The sequence below is a fragment of the Petromyzon marinus genome, unplaced genomic scaffold (assembly GCF_048934315.1).
Source record: "Petromyzon marinus isolate PM22_M1 ecotype Great Lakes invasive population unplaced genomic scaffold, UKy_Petmar_22M1.pri1.0 PM_G_Scaffold_47, whole genome shotgun sequence".
Classification (NCBI taxonomy): domain Eukaryota; kingdom Metazoa; phylum Chordata; class Hyperoartia; order Petromyzontiformes; family Petromyzontidae; genus Petromyzon; species Petromyzon marinus.
In genome coordinates, this window is record NW_027422999.1 from 368,833 (window position 1) to 394,472 (window position 25,640).

Here is a 25,640-nt window from a genome sequence, read left to right on the forward strand (position 1 = left end):
TTAGCACGACGCTGCGCCAGGAACCAGCGGCCAGATTACGATGCCCGTTCACGGCCAAAACCACTGACGATTATCTGAACCCGTCCAGGGCCTCTCCTAGGTCGACTCGGCCTCAAATGAGTACCTGGTGCAGTGTGGAACATTGCCCCCTGGGATGGGGCGCTGACCACCCACCGCGTTCTGGCCTTCAAAAAGGTGCTCGCTAACAGCACTTGCCCCAAGTCTGCTAAGGCTACACGGGGGATCTTTGTCTTTATCTTTGGTAGTAGCAATAGGGAGGGGTGCTGTATTGGTCCCCCACCTCAATGCCCTACCAACTTTGACCCCTAGGTCACGGCCAACTTCTCTGGGTAGTGATATCTCACAGTTCCGCGCCTCCCTTGGGTCAACTCGGCCTTAAAATTACAACCTGGCACGGGATGCGGACATCGGCGCTGGCGAGCCAAAGGTCGCTGGCCGGGCATTGCACCGACCATAACGCCTCACCGGCATTCATAGATCTTGGCTGAACCGCACTTGTACCCAACGGCCTATAATGTGGCTACGTGGTGAACCATTGCCCTGGTGGTGGCGATGTTTATGCTGTTGTTAACGTGGTCAAACAGACAGGAGTCTTTGTTTTATTATCCACGATATTCCGCGAAGGATGAACTCGGACATTTGCGGTTGTCCCCAACTCCCTTCACCCCCCGGCGTGTCTCCCGTATAGCGGTGGGCAGACCTGGCTGTGGCTGTGTGTTCAAACCTCCCCCCCACCACCACCCTGACTAACCATATCCCAATGGCTTGGTTTGTAACTGCAGTGGTTGGGTCCCCGTGTCGTGATCCGTACAAGTCGGCAGGCGGGTCCACATCCATTGCGTCCCCCATGTCCTCTCTCTCCCTCTCTCGTCATTCCGTACGGTTACATGTACGCAAGTTGAACTTTTTTTTTGTTTAAACACTTCGGCTTTCGCGACGAATATCATTCACAATAAAGGTGTGTTTGGGTTAGATACTTAGCCAGCCATGACGATCAGCGGCGGTTGCGCGTCCCTCTGGTCACAATGACCCCGCGATGTCCATAGTCCCCACCTCCCCCCCACCCGCCCAGCGTACCTGCGGGGAGACAGCCCTGCGTGAGGCTGTTCCCCTCGTATCCGCTGGGACAGCTGGTCACGCAGCGGCCACGGTGCTGGAAGTGCCCCCGCGAGCAGCGCTCGCACGACGATTGTCCGTAGCAGCTGTCGCAGTGCGGGACCTGGCAGCCTGCGGGGGACAGCGGGCCGAGTGCTAGCGAGCGCCCGGTAAAGGTCGGCACGGCGAGCGGGTGTGTCGGCGAGCGCCCATCAAGGTCTGCACGGCAGCCCGACGAGTACGGGGCGCTCGTCTAAGTCGGCGAACAACAGCCGGCGGGCACCGAGGAGCTAGTGGGTGAAGTTCAGTTCAAGCGAGTGCAAGCGGGGGACCGCAAGGTCGTGTCGGCTGAAGGTCAGGAGCTCACAGTCTGGCGAGGGGCTTTGGGTCAGCACGGGCCACCAGAGACGAGTGGTTGGGTTAGCGTCGGCAGGGCTGCCGCATACACGAAGCTCGTGGAGATCGGTGCCGGACATTGGCGGTGCAGCGAGGGACGTGCGAGTTCAGTGAAATCCCAGGTCAATTGTGGCACACTGCATGCAATGGGGACGCGCATCTCGAGGAGGGCGTTGAGGAGGGGGCGCAGCTCACGCAAGCAGCGGGGTCCGATGACGCCGCCGCCCTTGCCGTAGTGGCCGGCGGGGCAGGCGAGGAGGCACCGGCCCAGCTGCCGCATGCCCAGGCGCTGCAGGTGCAGGAAGAGGCGCGGGGCGCACTGCAGGCAACCATTGGCGGCCGAGCAGACGGAGCAGCCCGGCGGGCACGAGAGCGGCGCCTTCCCCGCCGACAGATCTGGTCACGGCAGCCGGGGCAGGGCAAAGACAAAGACCCCCCTCCCCCCACCGTGTAGCCATGACAGACTGCGGGAGGAGGGGGGGCAAGTGCTGGTCGCGAGCAGCACCTGTGAAGGCCGGTAATGGTACGCGAAGGGGTGGGTGGGCCAGCAACCACGCCCGACCACCTTTGTCTCCCCGGTGGCGATGTTGACTACACAGCGCTACACCAGGTGCTCATGTCAGGCCGAGTCGACCTCGGGGAGGACCGGTTCAGATAATCGTCACTGGGCGTTGGCAGTGAGTGGGAATCGAACCCTGGGTCGCCAGGTTCGTAGCGCAGCGTAGCGCTGACTACTACACCACCGCGCCAGGGCACACGCGATCACACGGTGGGGGGGGGGGGGGGCGATGGGTCACCCACACGACCATGGGAATGTTGAGGGGGGCGATGGGCAACATGTGGGGCAGCCGTAGGTCACCCGCCGTATGGCGTTGGGTCACACGGTTGGGGCGATTGGTCACCCGCAAGTGATGCAACCAGTAGGTTATAGTCCCACATGGTCACCGATGGATTAAAGATCCCCTTCCCGGCATATCGCCGCATCTACACTGACCTGCGATTCCTAAAGTCTCACTCTACAATAGCCCCAAAATATTAAAACCTAATTATAAATATCAAAGTCACTGCCCTTTGGGTGTACGAGCTTCATACATGAACAGTGAACTAAATAAACTAAATAAATTATTTGTTTACGGTGATTCCAGTCACCAGGCATTAACGTTGAACATTAAGAATTAAAAACAACTTTCTTGATTTGGCTCCAGGCCTCGTATATCAACACCGAAGCTTCTTCAGTATGCCCAAAAAAGCCTCAGGCATCAGCAGCTCTCGGAACCTGGTGGGGGGGCTGGGAGACAGACCCACGTGGCTTGTCGCGGTGCAAGATGAAGAGGCATGAGAGGGGACAACAACAACAACAACCGCCATTCACCACTAAGTGACGGTGACGTCACCACGACGCTTGTGCCAGGCTATGTGCACCCTGAGGCCACGTGAAGTGTTGAACGCCCGCTGGCAGGAGGTCACGGGGCAGACCCAGGTGCCACGGGTCGACTGACTGAGATGACTGGCTGATGCACCACCTGTGCCCCCTACTGTGCCAACCTGCTGTGCTTTAGCCACCCGGCGCTCCGCTCGTTGATCTGAGCGTCGCTCCTCCGCCCTCCGTTGTTGTTGGAGGGCGACTGTCTCCAACTGCCCAGTAGCATCCTTCACGAGCCTCCTCCACAGAGGCCGATCTGGACACCGCTGGTACCAGTCATCGGCAAGTCCACTCAGCTCCACGTCCTCCTGTACCACATCACTCCATCTCTTCTCTAGCCCGTGCCGCGCCCGCTTAGCCCCCTCGATCCGGCCAAACAAAAGCTGTTTCGGCATGCGGTGGCTGGGCATGCGGGCTACATGACCCAGCCATCGCAGCCTTGCCTGCCGGAGGAGCTCACCGATGGGACCCTGCCCAGATCTTTCAAGGATTTGTGAGCTCCTCACACAATCCAGTCTGGTTAAACCCAGGATGGATCGTAGGCAGGCCAGCCTAAATGTTTCTAACCGGCGAAGATGTTCCATTAGGGGGGTCCACGTTTCGCAAGCGTAGAGAAGGGAGGGAATGACCGTGGCCAAGAAGACCTGAAGCTTAGTGCGGAGCGACAAACCAGGTAGCTTCCACACAGCGTTACGCAACCGATGAAAATATATTGCCGCTCGACTGATTCGGAGTGAAACCTCTGCTGTTAAACCGGAGCCAGTCATAAGCACACTGCCCAGGTATGGGAAACTCTCCACTCTCTCCACAACTGCCCCATCACCGTTTGGGAGTTGTGGGGGTGTAGTGTCCGATGGTACAAAATAACCAGGCATACATACATACAACAACAACCGCCATTCGCCACTAAGTGGCGGTGACGTCACCACGACGCTTGTGCCAGGCTATGTGCACCCTGAGGCCACGTGAAGTGTCGAACGCCCGCTGGCAGGAGGTCACGGGGCAGACCCAGGTGCCACGGGTCGACTGACTGAGATGACTGGCTGATGCACCACCTGTGCCCCCTACTGTGCCAACCTGCTGTGCTTTAGCCACCCGGCGTTCCGCTCGTTGTTCTGAGCGTCGCTCCTCCGCCCTCCGTTGTTGTTGGAGGGCGACTGTCTCCAACTGCCCAGTAGCATCCTTCACGAGCCTCCTCCACAGAGGCCGATCTTGACACCGCTGGTACCAGTCATCGGCAAGTCCACTCAGCTCCACGTCCTCCTGTACCACATCACTCCATCTCTTCTCTAGCCCGTGCCGCGCCCGCTTAGCCCCCTCGATCCGGCCAAACAAAAGCTGTTTCGGCATGCGGTGGCTGGGCATGCGGGCTACATGACCCAGCCATCACAGCCTTGCCTGCCGGAGGAGCTCACCGATGGGACCCTGCCCAGATCTTTCAAGGATTTGTGAGCTCCTCACACAATCCAGTCTGGTTAAACCCAGGATGGATCGTAGGCAGGCCAGCCTAAATGTTTCTAACCGGCGAAGATGTTCCATTAGGGGGGTTCACGTTTCGCAAGCGTAGAGAAGGGAGGGAATGACCGTGGCCGAGAAGACCTGAAGCTTAGTGCGGAGCGACAGACCAGGTAGCTTCCACACAGCGTTACGCAACCGATGAAAAGATATTGCCGCTCGACTGATTCGGAGTGAGACCTCTGCTGTTAAACTGGAGCCAGTCATAAGCACACTGCCCAGGTATGGGAAACTCTCCACTCTCTCCACAACCGCCCCATCACCGATTGGGAGTTGTGGGGGTGGAGTGTCCGATGGTACAAAATACCCAGGCAGGTGCTTAGTTTTGGTGGGGCTGATGGTAAGGCCCCACCTCTTAGTGGCACGCTCCAGTCTCAGCAGCAGCGTCTCCAACTCCTCCTCTGACTGAGCAGCTATTACATACACACACACATACACTACACACCACACATACACACATGCATACACACACATACACACACACTACACACGCACACGAACACACATACACACACACATACACACGAACACACATACACATTACACACACTACATACACACACATACACACCACACACACACTACATACACACACCACACATACATACACACACATACACACCACACACTACATACACACACTACACATACACTACATACACACACCACACATACACACACACACTACATACACACACCACACATACATACACACACGCGCACACTCCGCACCTCTCCGGCTCCTGTAGGAGAGGCGCGGCGCCGTGGCCTCGCGCGACCCCACAGAGCCGCGGAGCAACAGGGCGACGGCCAACACCAGCAGCAGCAGCAACCTCATCGCGAAGAGGACAGAGCTGGCGACGACGACGACGAGGAGGAGGGAGTTTTGACGATGACGGGAGGTCTCCTCCAGGGCTTCTCCTCTTTTCGGTGCCGAGTGGCTCTCGTCACGGGATCTGAGTTCGTGTGCAACGTGTGGCATTGATTGGACATGTGGCATTGATTGGACAACATGTGGCATTGATTGGACGTGTGGCATTGATTGGACGTGTGGCATTGATTGGACGTGGCATTGATTGGACAATATGTGGCATTGATTGGACATATGGCAGTGATTGGACATGTGGCATTGATTGGACTTGTGGCATTGATTGGACAATATGTAGCATTGATTGGACAACATGTGGCATTGATTGGACATGTGGCATTGATTGGACATGTGGCATTGATTGGACGTGTGGCATTGATTTGACAATGTGGCATTGATTGGACAACATGTGGCATTGATTGGACAATATGTGGCATTGATTGGACAATATGTGGCATTGATTGGACAATATGTGCCATTGATTGGACATCATGTGGCATTGATTGGACATCATGTGGCATTGATTGGACATGTGGCATTGATTGGTCAATATGTGGCATTGATTGTACAACATGTGGCATTGATTGGACAACATGTGGCATTGATTGGACAACATGTGGCATTGATTGGACAACATGTGGCATTGATTGGACAACATGTGGCATTGATTGGACAACATGTGGCATTGATTGGACAACATGTGGCATTGATTGGACAACACGTGGCATTGATTGGACAACATGTGGCATTGATTGGACAACATGTGGCATTTATTGGACAACATGTTGCATTGATTGGACATGTGGCATTGATTGGACAACATGTGGCATTGATTGGACATGTGGCATTGATTGGACATGTGGCAATGATTGGACAATATGTGGCATTGATTGGACAACATGTGGCATTGATTGGACAACACGTGGCATTGATTGGACAATATGTGGCGTTGATTGGACAATATGTGGCATTGATTGAACATCATGTGGCATTGATTGGACATCATGTGGCATTGATTGGACATGTGGCATTGATTGGTCAATATGTGGCATTGATTGGACAACATGTGGCATTGATTGGACATGTGGCATTGATTGAACAACATGTGGCATTGATTGGACAACATGTGGCATTGATTGGACAACATGTGGCATTGATTGGACAATATGTGGCATTGATTGGACATCATGTGGCATTGATTGGACATCATGTGGCATTGATTGGACAATATGTGGCATTGATTGGGCAACACGTGGCATTGATTGGACAATATGTGGCATTGATTGGACAATATGTGGCATTGATTGGACATCATGTGGCATTGATTGGACAACATGTGGCATTGATTGGACAACATGTGGCATTGATTGGACAACATGTGGCATTGATTGGACAACATGTGGCATTGATTGGACAACATGTGGCATTGATTGGACAACACGTGGCATTGATTGGACAACATGTGGCATTGATTGGACAACATGTGGCATTTATTGGACAACATGTGGCATTGATTGGACATGTGGCATTGATTGGACAACATGTGGCATTGATTTGACATGTGGCATTGATTGGACAATATGTAGCATTGATTGGACAAGATGTGGCATTGATTGGACAACATGTGGCATTTATTGGACAACATGTGGCATTGATTGGACATGTGGCATTGATTGGACAACATGTGGCATTGATTTGACATGTGGCATTGATTGGACAATATGTAGCATTGATTGGACAACATGTGGCATTGATTGGACAACATGTGGCATTGATTGGACAACACGTGGCATTGATTGGACAACACGTGGCATTGATTGGACAACATATGGCATTAATTGGACATGTGGCATGATTGGACAACATGTGGCATTGATTGGACAACACGTGGCATTGATTGGACAACACGTGGCATTGATTGGACAATATGTGGCATTGATTGGACATGTGGCATTGATTGGACATCATGTGGCATTGATTGGACATGTGGCATTGATTGGTCAATATGTGGCATTGATTGGACAACATGTGGCATTGATTGGACATGTGGCATTGATTGGACAACATGTGGCATTGATTGGACAATATGTGGCATTGATTGGACAACACGTGGCATTGATTGGACAACGTGTGGCATTGATTGGACAACATGTGGCATTGATTGGACATGTGGCATTGATTGGACAACATGTGGCATTGATTGGACAACATGTGGCATTGATTGGACGTGGCATTGATTGGACAACATGTGGCATTGATTGGACAATGTGGCATTGATTGGACATGTGGCATTGATTGGACAACATGTGGCATTGATTGGACGTGTGGCATTGATTGGACAACATGTGGCATTGATTGGACAACATGTGGCATTGATTGGACAATATGTGGCATTGATTGGACAACATGTGGCATTGATTGGACATGTGGCATTGACTGGACAACATGTGGCATTGATTGGACGTGTGGCATTGATTGGACAATGTGGCATTGATTGGACATGTGGCATTGATTGGACAATATGTAGCATTGATTGGACAACATGTGGCATTGATTGGACAATGTGTGGCATTGATTGGACGTGTGGCATTGATTGGACAACATGTGGCATTGATTGGACGTGTGGCATTGATTGGACAATGTGGCATTGATTGGACAATATGTGGCATTGATTGGACAATGTGTGGCATTGATTGGACAACATGTGGCATTGATTGGACAATATGTGGCATTGATTGGACAATATGTGGCATTGATTGGACAATGTGTGGCATTGATTGGACAACATGTGGCATTGATTGGACAATATGTAGCATTGATTGGACAACATGTGGCATTGATTGGACAATATGTGGCATTGATTGGACAATATGTGGCATTGATTGGACAATGTGTGGCATTGATTGGACGTGTGGCATTGATTGGACAACACGTGGCATTGATTGGACATGTGGCATTGATTGGACAACACGTGGCATTGATTGGACAACACGTGGCATTGATTGGACAACACGTGGCATTGATTGGACAACATGTGGCATTGATTGGACAACATGTGGCATTGATTGGACAATGTGGCATTGATTGGACAACATGTGGCATTGATTGGACAACATGTGGCATTGATTGGACAACATGTGGCATTGATTGGACGTGTGGCATTGATTGGACATGTGGCATTGATTGGACATGTGGCATTGACTGGACAACATGTGGCATTGATTGGACGTGTGGCATTGATTGGACAATGTGGCATTGATTGGACAATATGTGGCATTGATTGGACATCATGTGGCATTGATTGGACATCATGTGGCATTGATTGGACAATATGTGGCATTGATTGGGCAACACGTGGCATTGATTGGACAATATGTGGCATTGATTGGACAATATGTGGCATTGATTGGACATCATGTGGCATTGATTGGACAACATGTGGCATTGATTGGACAACATGTGGCATTGATTGGACAACATGTGGCATTGATTGGACAACATGTGGCATTGATTGGACAATATGTGGCATTGATTGGACAACATGTGGCATTGATTGGACATGTGGCATTGACTGGACAACATGTGGCATTGATTGGACGTGTGGCATTGATTGGACAATGTGGCATTGATTGGACATGTGGCATTGATTGGACAATATGTAGCATTGATTGGACAACATGTGGCATTGATTGGACAATGTGTGGCATTGATTGGACGTGTGGCATTGATTGGACAACATGTGGCATTGATTGGACGTGTGGCATTGATTGGACAATGTGGCATTGATTGGACAATGTGGCATTGATTGGACAATGTGTGGCATTGATTGGACAACATGTGGCATTGATTGGACAATATGTGGCATTGATTGGACAATATGTGGCATTGATTGGACAATGTGTGGCATTGATTGGACAACATGTGGCATTGATTGGACAATATGTAGCATTGATTGGACAACATGTGGCATTGATTGGACAATATGTGGCATTGATTGGACAATATGTGGCATTGATTGGACAATGTGTGGCATTGATTGGACGTGTGGCATTGATTGGACAACACGTGGCATTGATTGGACATGTGGCATTGATTGGACAACACGTGGCATTGATTGGACAACACGTGGCATTGATTGGACAACACGTGGCATTGATTGGACAACATGTGGCATTGATTGGACAACATGTGGCATTGATTGGACAATGTGGCATTGATTGGACAACATGTGGCATTGATTGGACAACATGTGGCATTGATTGGACAACATGTGGCATTGATTGGACGTGTGGCATTGATTGGACATGTGGCATTGATTGGACATGTGGCATTGACTGGACAACATGTGGCATTGATTGGACGTGTGGCATTGATTGGACAATGTGGCATTGATTGGACAATATGTGGCATTGATTGGACATCATGTGGCATTGATTGGACATCATGTGGCATTGATTGGACAATATGTGGCATTGATTGGGCAACACGTGGCATTGATTGGACAATATGTGGCATTGATTGGACAATATGTGGCATTGATTGGACATCATGTGGCATTGATTGGACAACATGTGGCATTGATTGGACAACATGTGGCATTGATTGGACAACATGTGGCATTGATTGGACAACATGTGGCATTGATTGGACAACATATGGCATTGATTGGACAACATGTGGCATTGATTGGACATGTGGCATTGATTGGACAACACGTGGCATTGATTGGACAACATGTGGCATTGATTGGACAACATGTGGCATTTATTGGACAACATGTGGCATTGATTGGACATGTGGCATTGACTGGACATGTGGCATTGATTGGACATGTGGCATTGATTGGACATGTGGCATTGATTGGACAATATGTGGCATTGATTGGACAACATGTGGCATTGATTTGACATGTGGCATTGATTGGACAATATGTAGCATTGATTGGACAACATGTGGCATTGATTGGACAACATGTGGCATTGATTGGACAACACGTGGCATTGATTGGACAACACGTGGCATTGATTGGACAACATATGGCATTAATTGGACATGTGGCATGATTGGACAACATGTGGCATTGATTGGACAACACGTGGCATTGATTGGACAACACGTGGCATTGATTGGACAATATGTGGCATTGATTGGACATGTGGCATTGATTGGACATCATGTGGCATTGATTGGACATGTGGCATTGATTGGTCAATATGTGGCATTGATTGGACAACATGTGGCATTGATTGGACATGTGGCATTGATTGAACAACATGTGGCATTGATTGGACAACATGTGGCATTGATTGGACAACATGTGGCATTGATTGGACAATATGTGGCATTGATTGGACATCATGTGGCATTGATTGGACATCATGTGGCATTGATTGGACAATATGTGGCATTGATTGGGCAACACGTGGCATTGATTGGACAATATGTGGCATTGATTGGACAATATGTGGCATTGATTGGACATCATGTGGCATTGATTGGACAACATGTGGCATTGATTGGACAACATGTGGCATTGATTGGACAACATGTGGCATTGATTGGACAACATGTGGCATTGATTGGACAACACGTGGCATTGATTGGACAACATGTGGCATTGATTGGACAACATGTGGCATTTATTGGACAACATGTGGCATTGATTGGACATGTGGCATTGATTGGACAACATGTGGCATTGATTTGACATGTGGCATTGATTGGACAATATGTAGCATTGATTGGACAACATGTGGCATTGATTGGACAACATGTGGCATTTATTGGACAACATGTGGCATTGATTGGACATGTGGCATTGATTGGACAACATGTGGCATTGATTTGACATGTGGCATTGATTGGACAATATGTAGCATTGATTGGACAACATGTGGCATTGATTGGACAACATGTGGCATTGATTGGACAACACGTGGCATTGATTGGACAACACGTGGCATTGATTGGACAACATATGGCATTAATTGGACATGTGGCATGATTGGACAACATGTGGCATTGATTGGACAACACGTGGCATTGATTGGACAACACGTGGCATTGATTGGACAATATGTGGCATTGATTGGACATGTGGCATTGATTGGACATCATGTGGCATTGATTGGACATGTGGCATTGATTGGTCAATATGTGGCATTGATTGGACAACATGTGGCATTGATTGGACATGTGGCATTGATTGGACAACATGTGGCATTGATTGGACAATATGTGGCATTGATTGGACAACACGTGGCATTGATTGGACAACGTGTGGCATTGATTGGACAACATGTGGCATTGATTGGACATGTGGCATTGATTGGACAACATGTGGCATTGATTGGACAACATGTGGCATTGATTGGACGTGGCATTGATTGGACAACATGTGGCATTGATTGGACAATGTGGCATTGATTGGACATGTGGCATTGATTGGACAACATGTGGCATTGATTGGACGTGTGGCATTGATTGGACAACATGTGGCATTGATTGGACAACATGTGGCATTGATTGGACAATATGTGGCATTGATTGGACAACATGTGGCATTGATTGGACATGTGGCATTGACTGGACAACATGTGGCATTGATTGGACGTGTGGCATTGATTGGACAATGTGGCATTGATTGGACATGTGGCATTGATTGGACAATATGTAGCATTGATTGGACAACATGTGGCATTGATTGGACAATGTGTGGCATTGATTGGACGTGTGGCATTGATTGGACAACATGTGGCATTGATTGGACGTGTGGCATTGATTGGACAATGTGGCATTGATTGGACAATATGTGGCATTGATTGGACAATGTGTGGCATTGATTGGACAACATGTGGCATTGATTGGACAATATGTGGCATTGATTGGACAATATGTGGCATTGATTGGACAATGTGTGGCATTGATTGGACAACATGTGGCATTGATTGGACAATATGTAGCATTGATTGGACAACATGTGGCATTGATTGGACAATATGTGGCATTGATTGGACAATATGTGGCATTGATTGGACAATGTGTGGCATTGATTGGACGTGTGGCATTGATTGGACAACACGTGGCATTGATTGGACATGTGGCATTGATTGGACAACACGTGGCATTGATTGGACAACACGTGGCATTGATTGGACAACACGTGGCATTGATTGGACAACATGTGGCATTGATTGGACAACATGTGGCATTGATTGGACAATGTGGCATTGATTGGACAACATGTGGCATTGATTGGACAACATGTGGCATTGATTGGACAACATGTGGCATTGATTGGACGTGTGGCATTGATTGGACATGTGGCATTGATTGGACATGTGGCATTGACTGGACAACATGTGGCATTGATTGGACGTGTGGCATTGATTGGACAATGTGGCATTGATTGGACAATATGTGGCATTGATTGGACATCATGTGGCATTGATTGGACATCATGTGGCATTGATTGGACAATATGTGGCATTGATTGGGCAACACGTGGCATTGATTGGACAATGTGGCATTGATTGGACAATATGTGGCATTGATTGGACATCATGTGGCATTGATTGGACAACATGTGGCATTGATTGGACAACATGTGGCATTGATTGGACAACATGTGGCATTGATTGGACAACATGTGGCATTGATTGGACAACATATGGCATTGATTGGACAACATGTGGCATTGATTGGACATGTGGCATTGATTGGACAACACGTGGCATTGATTGGACAACATGTGGCATTGATTGGACAACATGTGGCATTTATTGGACAACATGTGGCATTGATTGGACATGTGGCATTGATTGGACATGTGGCATTGATTGGACATGTGGCATTGATTGGACATGTGGCATTGATTGGACAATGTGTGGCATTGATTGGACAACATGTGGCATTGATTGGACAATATGTGGCATTGATTGGACAATATGTGGCATTGATTGGACAATGTGTGGCATTGATTGGACAACATGTGGCATTGATTGGACAATATGTAGCATTGATTGGACAACATGTGGCATTGATTGGACAATATGTGGCATTGATTGGACAATATGTGGCATTGATTGGACAATGTGTGGCATTGATTGGACGTGTGGCATTGATTGGACAACACGTGGCATTGATTGGACATGTGGCATTGATTGGACAACACGTGGCATTGATTGGACAACACGTGGCATTGATTGGACAACACGTGGCATTGATTGGACAACATGTGGCATTGATTGGACAACATGTGGCATTGATTGGACAATGTGGCATTGATTGGACAACATGTGGCATTGATTGGACAACATGTGGCATTGATTGGACAACATGTGGCATTGATTGGACGTGTGGCATTGATTGGACATGTGGCATTGATTGGACATGTGGCATTGACTGGACAACATGTGGCATTGATTGGACGTGTGGCATTGATTGGACAATGTGGCATTGATTGGACAATATGTGGCATTGATTGGACATCATGTGGCATTGATTGGACATCATGTGGCATTGATTGGACAATATGTGGCATTGATTGGGCAACACGTGGCATTGATTGGACAATGTGGCATTGATTGGACAATATGTGGCATTGATTGGACATCATGTGGCATTGATTGGACAACATGTGGCATTGATTGGACAACATGTGGCATTGATTGGACAACATGTGGCATTGATTGGACAACATGTGGCATTGATTGGACAACATATGGCATTGATTGGACAACATGTGGCATTGATTGGACATGTGGCATTGATTGGACAACACGTGGCATTGATTGGACAACATGTGGCATTGATTGGACAACATGTGGCATTTATTGGACAACATGTGGCATTGATTGGACATGTGGCATTGATTGGACATGTGGCATTGATTGGACATGTGGCATTGATTGGACATGTGGCATTGATTGGACAATATGTGGCATTGATTGGACAACATGTGGCATTGATTTGACATGTGGCATTGATTGGACAATATGTAGCATTGATTGGACAACATGTGGCATTGATTGGACAACATGTGGCATTGATTGGACAACACGTGGCATTGATTGGACAACACGTGGCATTGATTGGACAACATATGGCATTAATTGGACATGTGGCATGATTGGACAACATGTGGCATTGATTGGACAACACGTGGCATTGATTGGACAACACGTGGCATTGATTGGACAATATGTGGCATTGATTGGACATGTGGCATTGATTGGACATCATGTGGCATTGATTGGACATGTGGCATTGATTGGTCAATATGTGGCATTGATTGGACAACATGTGGCATTGATTGGACATGTGGCATTGATTGGACAACATGTGGCATTGATTGGACAATATGTGGCATTGATTGGACAACACGTGGCATTGATTGGACAACGTGTGGCATTGATTGGACAACATGTGGCATTGATTGGACAACATGTGGCATTGATTGGACAACATGTGGCATTGATTGGACGTGGCATTGATTGGACGTGGCATTGATTGGACAACATGTGGCATTGATTGGACAATGTGGCATTGATTGGACATGTGGCATTGATTGGACAACATGTGGCATTGATTGGACGTGTGGCATTGATTGGACAACATGTGGCATTGATTGGACAACATGTGGCATTGATTGGACAATATGTGGCATTGATTGGACAACATGTGGCATTGATTGGACATGTGGCATTGACTGGACAACATGTGGCATTGATTGGACGTGTGGCATTGATTGGACAATGTGGCATTGATTGGACAACATGTGGCATTGATTGGACAATATGTAGCATTGATTGGACAACATGTGGCATTGATTGGACAATGTGTGGCATTGATTGGACGTGTGGCATTGATTGGACAACATGTGGCATTGATTGGACGTGTGGCATTGATTGGACAATGTGGCATTGATTGGACAATATGTGGCATTGATTGGACAATGTGTGGCATTGATTGGACGTGTGGCATTGATTCGACAACATGTGGCATTGATTGGACGTGTGGCATTGATTGGACAATGTGGCATTGATTGGACAACATGTGGCATTGATTGGACAACACGTGGCATTGATTGGACAACATGTGGCATTGATTGGACAACATGTGGCATTGATTGGACAAAATGTGGCATTGATTGGACAATGTGGCATTGATTGGACAACATGTGGCATTGATTGGACAACATGTGGCATTGATTGGACAACATGTGGCATTGATTGGACGTGTGGCATTGATTGGACAACATGTGGCATTGATTGGACATGTGGCATTGACTGGACAACATGTGGCATTGATTGGACGTGTGGCATTGATTGGACAATGTGGCATTGATTGGACATGTGGCATTGATTGGACAATATGTAGCATTGATTGGACAACATGTGGCATTGATTGGACAACACGTGGCATTGATTGGACAACACGTGGCATTGATTGGACAACATGTGGCATTGATTGGACAACATGTGGCATTGATTGGACAACACGTGGCATTGATTGGACAACACGTGGCATTGATTGGACAACACGTGGCATTGATTGGACAATATGTGGCATTGATTGGACAACATGTGGCATTGATTGGACAACGTGTGGCATTGATTGGACAACATGCTGCAGTATCTCCTGATGCAGCTGCAGCAGGAGATACTGCAGCAGCCACTGGGGCATGCCCTGGAGCATGCGGAGCAGCAGCAGCAGTAGCCGCTGCAGCTGCTGCTCCTGCTTCAGCAGCTCCTCGGCCAGCGTCCAAACGACGTCAATCAGCCCACACTGACACTGACGCTGGCGCTGGTGGTGGTGTCAAGAAGGCGCTGTTCGTCTCTCTTGGAGAGCTGCTTGGCATGCAGCACGATTACAACCAGATGCTGAGAGAGCTCTTGAGTCGGAAGTGATGGGGGGAGGGGGATCAATAAGCAAATTGCTTTGCTGTGTATTTGGAGTCTGGATGCTCTCCCCGTGGTCGTCTGGATTTGTCTCTGGGTCCTTCGGTTTCTCCCCTCCACATTTGGAACCAACAACAACGTGCGTCTAGAGTCGATGTGGAACCAACAACAATGTGCGTCTAGAGTCTATGTGGAACCAACAACAACGTGCGTCTAGAGTCTATGTGGAACCAACAACAACGTGCGTCTAGAGTCTATGTGGAACCAACAACAACGTGCGTCTAGAGTCTATGTGGAACCAACAACAACGTGCGTCTAGAGTCTATGTGGAACCAACAACAACGTGCGTCTAGAGCAGTGGTTCTTAACCTGGGTTCGATCGAACCCCAGGGGTTCGGTGAGTCGATCTCAGGGGTTCGGCAGAGCCCCCGCCACGGAGGTCCGGACACACTTGAATTATTGTGTAAATTTGTGATGACACACACGGCCCGCTTGGCCATCACTGGCTGCAGATGATCATGCTACACTGCTTGGCCAATCAGCGCTGCGGGGAATTTAGTGCGTACTCAGTAGTCAACGTGTGACTGTTGTTGTCGTACATCGTGTGATTTCTTTAATATTTTATCCATACTATGTCGGGCAAAAGAAGAAAGTGGTCGGACGAATATGTACAACATGGATTCTCATGTATCACGGAACGTGATGGGAGTGAGCGTCCTATCTGCATGATTTGCAACGCCAAGTTGAGCAACTCTAGCCTTGCACCGGCAAAACTAAAGGAACACTTCTTGAAGCTGCATGGAGACGGGGAATACAAGAACACAACACTTGCTGAATTCAGGGTGAAGAGAGCCAGATTCGATGAAAGGGCCACTCTGCCTGCTCTTGGATTTGTACCTGTTAACAAACCGATCCTGACAGCATCGTACGAAGTTGCTTACCTGATCGCAAAGCAGGGCAAGCCACACACCATTGGTGAAACACTTGTGAAACCAGCTGCATTAAAGATGGTGAATATGATACTCGGAACAGCGGCCGAAGGTAAATTATCCCAAATTCCCCTTTCAAATGACACCATCAGTGACAGAATAGAAGACATGAGTAAAGACATCTTGGCTCAAGTAGTCGCGGATCTGATTTCAAGCCCGGCAAAATTCAGCCTTCAACTCGACGAAACCACAGACGTTTCTGATCTAAGCCAGCTTGCTGTTTTTGTACGCTATGTGAAAGACGACATGATAAAATAAGTTTTTATTTTGTAAGCCTCTTACAACAACAACGAAGGCAGCCGATGTGAAGAAGCTTGTGGATGACTTCTTCAGAGACAACAATCTTTCATGGGATATGGTTTCTGCAGTTTGTACGGACGGAGCTCCAGTCATGCTGGGAAGAAAGTCTGGTTTTGGTGCGCTAGTAAAGGCCGATGCACCACACATCATTGTGACGCATTGTATTCTGCACAGGCATGCGTTGGCAACAAAAACCTTACCTCCAAAAATGGCAGAAGTATTAAAAACTGTGGTGGAATGTGTGAACTATGTGCGAAAAAGTGCTCTGAGGCACCGCATCTTCAGTGAGCTGTGTAAAGAAATGGGCTCTGAATTTGAGGTACTTCTGCTCCATTCTAATATTCGGTGGTTATCCCGGGGACAGGTGCTGAATCGTGTTTTTGCCATGCGTGTGGAATTAGCCCTGTTTTTGCAAGAGCACCAACACTGCCATGCAGATTGCTTCAAAAATCCTGAGTTCATTCTCATTTTAGCGTACATGGCTGATATATTCGCAGCTCTCAATCATCTCAATCAGCAGATGCAGGGTGGTGGAGTCAATATCATGGAAGCGGAAGAACACCTGAAGGCTTTTCAAAAAAAGCTACCGTTATGGAAACGACGAACAGAGAACAATAACTTCGCAAACTTCCCGCTTCTGGACGACTGTGCAAGTAAGATCGAAGATGTGTCTGGAATCGGAGATATTTCTGTATCCACGGAACTGAAGAAAACAATTGCCACGCACTTAGATGAGCTTGCAAAGTCTCTCGACGGATATTTCCCTACAAGAGAGTCATATCCAGCATGGGTGAGACAGCCGTTCACGTTTGCTGTTGAAACAGCAGATGTCAATGATGAATTCCTCGACGAAATCATTGAAATTCAGCAGAGCCAGGTTCAACAGCAACTCTTCAGAACAACAACGCTCTCAACGTTTTGGTGTCGACAAATGAACAAGTATCCAGTTATTGCTAAGAAAGCCCTGGATTTTTTTATACCATTTGTTACAACATATCTTTGTGAGCAATCCTTTTCGAGGATGCTGGACATAAAAACGAAGAAAAGGAACAGACTTTGCTGTGAAAATGACATGAGAGTGGCACTTGCCAAGGTGAAGCCACGCATATCTGAACTGATCTCTCAAAGGCAACAGCAGAAGTCACATTGATTTCCAGGTATGTAATTTGTTGTGAGTTTATGCATTGTGTTGGTTTTATTCTTTGAACAAGGTAATGTTCATGCACGGCTCATTTTGTGTACCAGTAAAAAAAACATATCTATGTCTTGAATTTGAAAAAAATCACATTTTATTTTTCACTAAAGAGGGGTTCGGTGAATGCGCATATGAAACTGGTGGGGTTCGGTACCTCCAACAAGGTTAAGAACCACTGGTCTAGAGTCTATGTGGAACCAACAACAACGTGCGTCTAGAGTCTATGTGGAACCAACAACAACGTGCGTCTAGAGTCTATGTGGAACCAACAACAACGTGCGTCTAGAGTCTATGTGGAACCAACAACAACGTGCGTCTAGACTCTAGAGTCTATGTGGAACCAACAACAACGTGCGTCTAGAGTCTATGTGGAACCAACAGGGGCAGCTGCCACTAGGGGGCGCCCTTCGATTGTTTGAGATGAGATTCGATACGAAACACCGAGTTGCTGAGGCAATTAGGCAAGCGACTTATGAGTGCAAATATGTTGTTTATAACGTAGTGAATGCTTGGCAGCTTAATTGTCTCTTGCTCCTGCTCACAGATTTACCCAGCCCACAGATCATACATATGAAAAGCTAATGGTCAGTGAGGTCAGCAGCACTGTAGGTTCTGGTGTCAAGGACATGGGCCTGCATTCGCTGGTCCACTGGCTATATAGTCCAGCGGATGTTCTTGCTTGGACCCGGCGTGAATCCATGATGTTGTCTGGATGCATAGATGCCAGAACAGCGTGTTGGCAATGACAAGCCCACAGGCTGCACAGAAGTCTAACAGCCTCCTACCGTTGTTATTGAGTTGATCTGGCCCATGCCTTCCAATCGCTCCAGACCAGGTGCCAGCATCATCACCAACTCGGGCATTGAAGTCACCCAACATGATGACTCTATCCCGAGGGGCCACTTTTAGCTAACACCTGTGACAGGGGGTCATAGAAGGCATCTGAATCCTCGGACATGCCTGCATCCAGGCCAGGTACACTTTGAGGCCACGTGAAGTGTCAAAGGCTCGCTGGAAGGAGGAAGTCGCGTGACAGACTCAGCAGTTGTGATGGGTTAACTGACGGATGGCTATCGATTAGAAATCACATATCCCCGAGTCTCACCTGTGAGTGGCACCGCCTCACGCTGTTGTGGATCCCCACGTGGCTCGGAGCCTCAAAAGCTCTGTGACTCCTGGGTGGTGATGCAAAGACAAAGATCCCCCGTGTAGCCTTAACAGACTGTTGGGGCAAGTGCTGTTAGCAAGTAGCAGCACCACTTATGAAGGCCGGAACGGTACACGAGGGGATGGGTGGCCAGCACCGTGCACGACCGCCTTTGTCTCCCAAAGTGGCGATGTTTCCACACCACACCGGGTACTCATTTGAGGCTGAGTCGACCTAGGGGAGGCCCAGAACCGGTTCAAATAATCGTCACTGGGTGTTGGCTGTGAGCGCGAATCAAACTCGGGTCGTTATGTTCGTAGAGCAGCGTACTAACCGCTAGACTACCGCCACACACGTTACACACACACGCACAGTACACACACACACGGTGCACACACACACGGTACACACACACACGCACGGTACACACGCACAGTACACACACACGGTGCACACACACGCACAGTACACACGCACGGTACACACACACGGTACACACACGCACAATACACACACACACGCACAGTACACACACACGCACAGTATACACACACACAAACGGTACACACACACACGCAGAGTATACACACACGCACGACACGCCCACACTCCTTCAGTCACGTGACTAAGGTTAACGCGCCGCACCGTCTCCCGAGGTGACCTCTTGGCTCTCTCCTCTCTCCTCGACATGTAGATTCATTTCTTAGTTTTACCTATAAACGTTATTATTTGTCTGTCTGTCTCTGTATCTGTGGACGCAACTTGCGAGGAATTGTACTCACAAACTGTGGGGTTTACGATTCAAATAAAGTGCCCAGATACCACGCGATAAGCCCCGTGGTGAGCCAGTGCTATTCCTATTTCCAATCCGTAAACTTGAAAGTAGTTAAATTAACAATTTATTACTAATCTCCATATATATCAAAGGCAAAGTTGTGATTGTGTGTCTGTTCAAAATGTTTAGCGTACTTCCTGACACGCACCAAACTTGAAATTTGCCATGTGGGTAATTTCCAGACTGTACACCATGCAAACATTATAAAAATACACTTTTGTATATATTTTTTGGGGGGGGTGCGTAATAATGTATAAGCATGAAAACACCACGATACATAGGACTTACTTTGATAAGAATCTTGGAATTGATTGTGTACATGTTGAAATTGGTAAATTTGCATTTTGAGCACACTGCTGTTGTAATAGATTCTGAGAATATAAGCGTAATTCTGAGCATCATAATGACCACATTGGAATTGTCATCATGAATGGCGGTTCAATGATTTTTATAATAGGAATGTGGTTTTGAGCATGACTATTGATTGATATTTCGGACTCATTTATGACAATAGATTGATGATTAAAGTGCGATTTTGTTTTGCTCATCAATCAGGATACTGTTAATGATGCGCATGCCCATAAATTGTTGAAATGACTAGAAATGCAAGTTGTGTATACTCTCCAACCCCATTCCTCTACCTACCCATTCCCTTGACGGGCTCCGTGCCCACTTAAACCCATGACGATGGCGGTGATGATTCCACCTCTCGCTGTAACAATCAAAGCACCTCCAACTTCTGAATGCAAAGGTGCTGGTTGGTGCAACGCCAAAACACATCGTCAACGCCGCTCCCAAGCCCGCCCTACGTTAGTTCAATCGTTAGAATCAACAAAATAAAAAGTTCCACAGAGGAAACTAAAATGACATTACGCAATCCCCAAAGTCGCACGAGGTAGGCTACACGACTCAGAGAACAACGTCAGACTTCAACACTTGCATCGCCATCATCATCATCATCATTCTTCCTCTCCACAAGTCATCGCACGTCAATATTCAATAAGCTGCACACACGTGCAAATAACCTCTCGACCCGCCACCTGCATAGTTAACGCGATCAGACCCGGGGGTCAAATTAAAATTGTGTCGTCTTTGGTGACGTATTGCAATCGGTGTAATTTTAATGATGTACGTACAGCAACTGGTGTACGTACATCAAATAATATCGTTGACAACGGGGTCCGCTTTTGTGATATCTGCGTGCGGTCTTTTAATAATATATAGATACGTAGTCAGTTCATTAGTATGGGGTTCCTCTATAAGGAATTGTAATTGTAAAATGTATTACTTAATAATACGATTCCAGGCCGCACTTAGCTTGAAGCAGTCAGAGCAGTTAAATGACTGTACATGTGTAGGTATGAAATAAGATACATTTAATTTAAATACATTTTATTTATTAAAGCATTTAATTTAACGTAGGTATAAAATAAATGTAATTTAAATAAATTTACCAAAAAAAATTTAACATAGGTATAAAATAAATGTAAATAAATGTAATTTATAAAAAATTTAATTTAACGTAGGTATAAAATAAATGTAATGTAAATAAATGTAATTGATTAAAAATTTAATTTAACGTAGGTATTAAATGTAAATAAATGTAATTTATTAAAAATTTAAATTAAACGTAGGTATAAAATAAATTTAAATAAATGTAATTTATAAAAAAATGCAATTAATTTAACGTATGAAATAAAATTTAATTTATTACACATTTAAATTAAATTTAACGTAGGTATAAAATACATTTTAATTAATTTAATTTAAATTACATTTAACGTAGGTAAAAAAATGTAATTAAATTAAATAATAAATAACTTTTATTTTCTACCTCCGTGACTTTACCGAAAGACACAAAGAGTGTGGACCCACGTGACATCAAGGCTGTCCTAGTCTAGGCAAGGCCTCAGGGTGTACCGGGCCTTTCACAACAACAGCAGCAGCAACAACGGTTCTCTTGAGAAAATGCTTTAAAAAATAAAGTCAACGTAGCTTACCTTGACACTCGCGAACTTTAATAATTAAAATAATTAAAACAAAACTAAACACTCACACGCACTTGGGCGCGCGGCGTTCAGCGTGCAGGGCATTAAAAACTACAGGGGCATCTCACTCCTCAGTGTGCGGGAAAGGTCCTGGGGAATCTCCATATGGTACAGATATAATGGAAGGCTGATCGACGCCCGGGTGCGGTCAAGGGATGGCTCCCTATTGCTCAACCACGTTATGTATGCTGATGATTTGGTAATAGCTGCTCATTCAGAGGAGGAGTTAGAGACGCTGTTGCTGAGACTGGAGCGTGCCACTAAGAGGTGGGGCCTTACCATCAGCCCCACCAAAACTAAGCACCTGCCTGGGTATTTTGTACCATCGGACACTCTGCCCCCACAACTCCCAATCGGTGATGGGGCCGTTGTGGAGAGAGTGGAGAGTTTCCCATACCTGGGCAGTGTGCTTATGACTGGCTCCAGTTTAACAGCAGAGGTCTCACTCCGAATCGGTCGAGCGGCAATATCTTTCATCGGTTGCGTAACGCTGTGTGGAAGCTACTTGGTCTGTCGCTCCACACTAAGCTTTAGGTCTTCTCGGCCACGGTCATTCCCTCCCTTCTCTACGCTTGCGAAACGTGGACCCCCCTAATGAAACATCTTCGCCGGTTAGGAACATTTAGGCTGGCCTGCCTACGATCCATCCTGGGTTTAACCAGACTGGATTGTGTGAGGAGCTCAAAAATCCTTGAAAGATCTGGGCAAGGTCCCATCGGTGAGCTCCTCCGGCGGGGAAGGCTGCGATGGCTGGGTCATGTAGCCCGCATGCCCAGCCACCGCATGCCGAAACAGCTTTTGTTCGGCCGGATTGAGGGGGCTAAGCGGGCGCGGCACGGGCTAGAGAAGAGATGGAGTGATGTGGTACAGGAGGACGTGGAGCTGAGTGGACTTGCCGATGACTGGTACCAGCAGTGTCAAGATCGGCCTCTGTGGAGGAGGCTCGTGAAGGACGCTACTGGGCAGTTGGAGGCAGTCGCCCTCCAACAACAACGGAGGGCGGAGGAGCGACGCTCAGAACAACGAGCGGAGCGCCGGGTGGCTAAAGCACAGCAGGTTGCCGCAGTCAGTCGACCCGTGGCACCTGGGTCTGCCCCGTGACCTCCTGCCAGCGGGCGTTCGACACTTCACGTGGCCTCAGGGTGCACATAGCCTGGCACAAGCGTCGTGGTGACGTCACCGCCACTTAGTGGCAAATGGCGGTTGTTGTTGTTGTACGTGCGTGTGCGTGTGCGTGCGTGCATGTACGTGCGTGTGTGTTCGTGCGTGCATGTACGTGCGTGTGTGTGCGTGTGCGTGCGTGTACGTGTGTGTGTACGTGCGTACGTGCGTGTGCGCGTGCGTGCGTTCGTTACCCAGCACGGTGAGCCTGATGGTCTCCTGCTTGATGAAAGTGCCGAACTTCACCTTGCACGTGTAGACGCCGGCGTCGCTCGCCCGCAGCCCGGCGATCTGCAGCGACGCGTCCCTCCGCGTCACGTTGCGGGCGAAGCGCACGCGGGAAGCGAAGTCCGGGTAGATGTGCCCCTCGCCCCCGGCGAACGTGGCCACCTGAGGGCAGGGGGGTGGGGGACGGACAAAAAGGGCTCCGCCATCGCCACCGCCGCCGCCGTGAGGCTATCCGCACGTACAAACACGAAGACAATTTCAACTGAGGAGAAGGATTCTGGGCTTAGCAATCGTTGGAAGGATTTGATAAACCATTTGGGGTCTTGATTGATTGTTCACGCTTACGGTTACCAAGAGAGATTCGTTCATGAGGCTATCCGCATGTACAAACACGGAGACAATTTCAACCGAGGAGATGGATTCTGGGCTTAGCAATCGTTGGAAGGATTTGATAATCCATTTGGGGTCTTAATTGATTGTTCACGCTTACGGTTACCAAGAGAGATTCCTTTTCCGAACATAGATGGACTCGTCCATCTGAACAAACTTACAAATCGCTCTCCGTGGTGCTGACGTTAAAAAAAACCCGCCACTTTTATTCAAATTGTTCTTGCTGTGGTTTTCACACCTGACGATGATGATTGCTTCTTGTGTTGCAGTCGAAACGTCGTGAGAATTTTATTGTTTTATATTTTTATTATTTTATTGTTTACCTTCTACGTGGCGGTGACTTTACCGAAAGAACCAAGAATAAGACCCTAATAGTTCAGTGGGCTTTACCAGGTTTAAATTTATATTTATTTTTATACTGTTCAATTGATTTGTTTTCCTATACGTTGCACTCCTGTCACGTGTTCTTGTAGCCGTTTGTTGTTGGAACGTTCTGACCCACCCCATCTGTGAACAAAGAGCTTTACAGCTCATTGGATTCCTCCTGCAGTGTAGATACATATTCCGATTCTGTTTCGATTTAAAGCTTTCGTGACTGCAGGGATTCACATTCTTGGTTCTTTCGGTAAAGTCACCGCCACGTAGACTGGAAATAAAATAATGAAGTCAAGTAATAATGCAATTCTCACGACGTTTCGGCCACAACACAAGTGACCTTCTTCAGGTGAAGAAACAGGGCTATCAAGAAGACGGAGCTTGAATGAATGCTGTTAAGCAAGGACCGCGTCTTTTGAAGCTGTGTGGGCGGAATTTTGATTTAAAGCTTTCGTGACTGCAGTGATTCATATTGTTAGCTCTTTCGGTAAAGTCACGTTGAAGGGAAACAATAAAATAATGAAATATATATAAAACAAAAAAAATTCTTGTTATATATTTGATTATTTTAATATATTTTATTATTTTATTGTTGCCCTTCAACGTGACTTTATCGAAAGAGCTAAGAATATGTGTGGGCAGAGTTGAATTAGCATGTTACCATCCCACCTCCCTCTCCGGATGTGAGGCTGGTAACATGCTAATTCAACTCCGCCCACACAGCTTCAAAAGACGCGGTCCTTGCCTGACAGC

General features: G+C 47.3%; 1 protein-coding gene across 1 annotated transcript; it reads right to left on the reverse strand.

The window, feature by feature from the left end:
- LOC142917348 (R-spondin-3-like) lies at nt 1–25,586 on the reverse strand. Its single transcript, XM_076061983.1, has 5 exons — nt 25,557–25,586; nt 24,089–24,284; nt 1,651–1,908; nt 1,099–1,248; nt 1–11 (listed from the first exon to the last, which is right to left on the reverse strand). The coding sequence occupies exons 1-5, from the start codon at nt 25,584–25,586 to the stop codon at nt 1–3; spliced, it is 645 nt and encodes a 214-aa protein (XP_075918098.1).
- Between the last annotated feature and the right edge of the window lie 54 nt (nt 25,587–25,640).

Coding starts and splice junctions, on each gene's coding strand:
- LOC142917348 (XM_076061983.1), bottom strand. CDS start 25,586: ATGTTACCAGCCTCACATCCGGAGAGGGAG. Junction 24,285..25,556: donor CCTCACATCCGGAGAGGGAG/GTGGGATGGTAA, acceptor CCCTGCCCTCAG/GTGGCCACGTTCGCCGGGGG. Junction 1,249..1,650: donor GCGCGTCCCCATTGCATGCA/GTGTGCCACAAT, acceptor TGTCCCCCGCAG/GCTGCCAGGTCCCGCACTGC.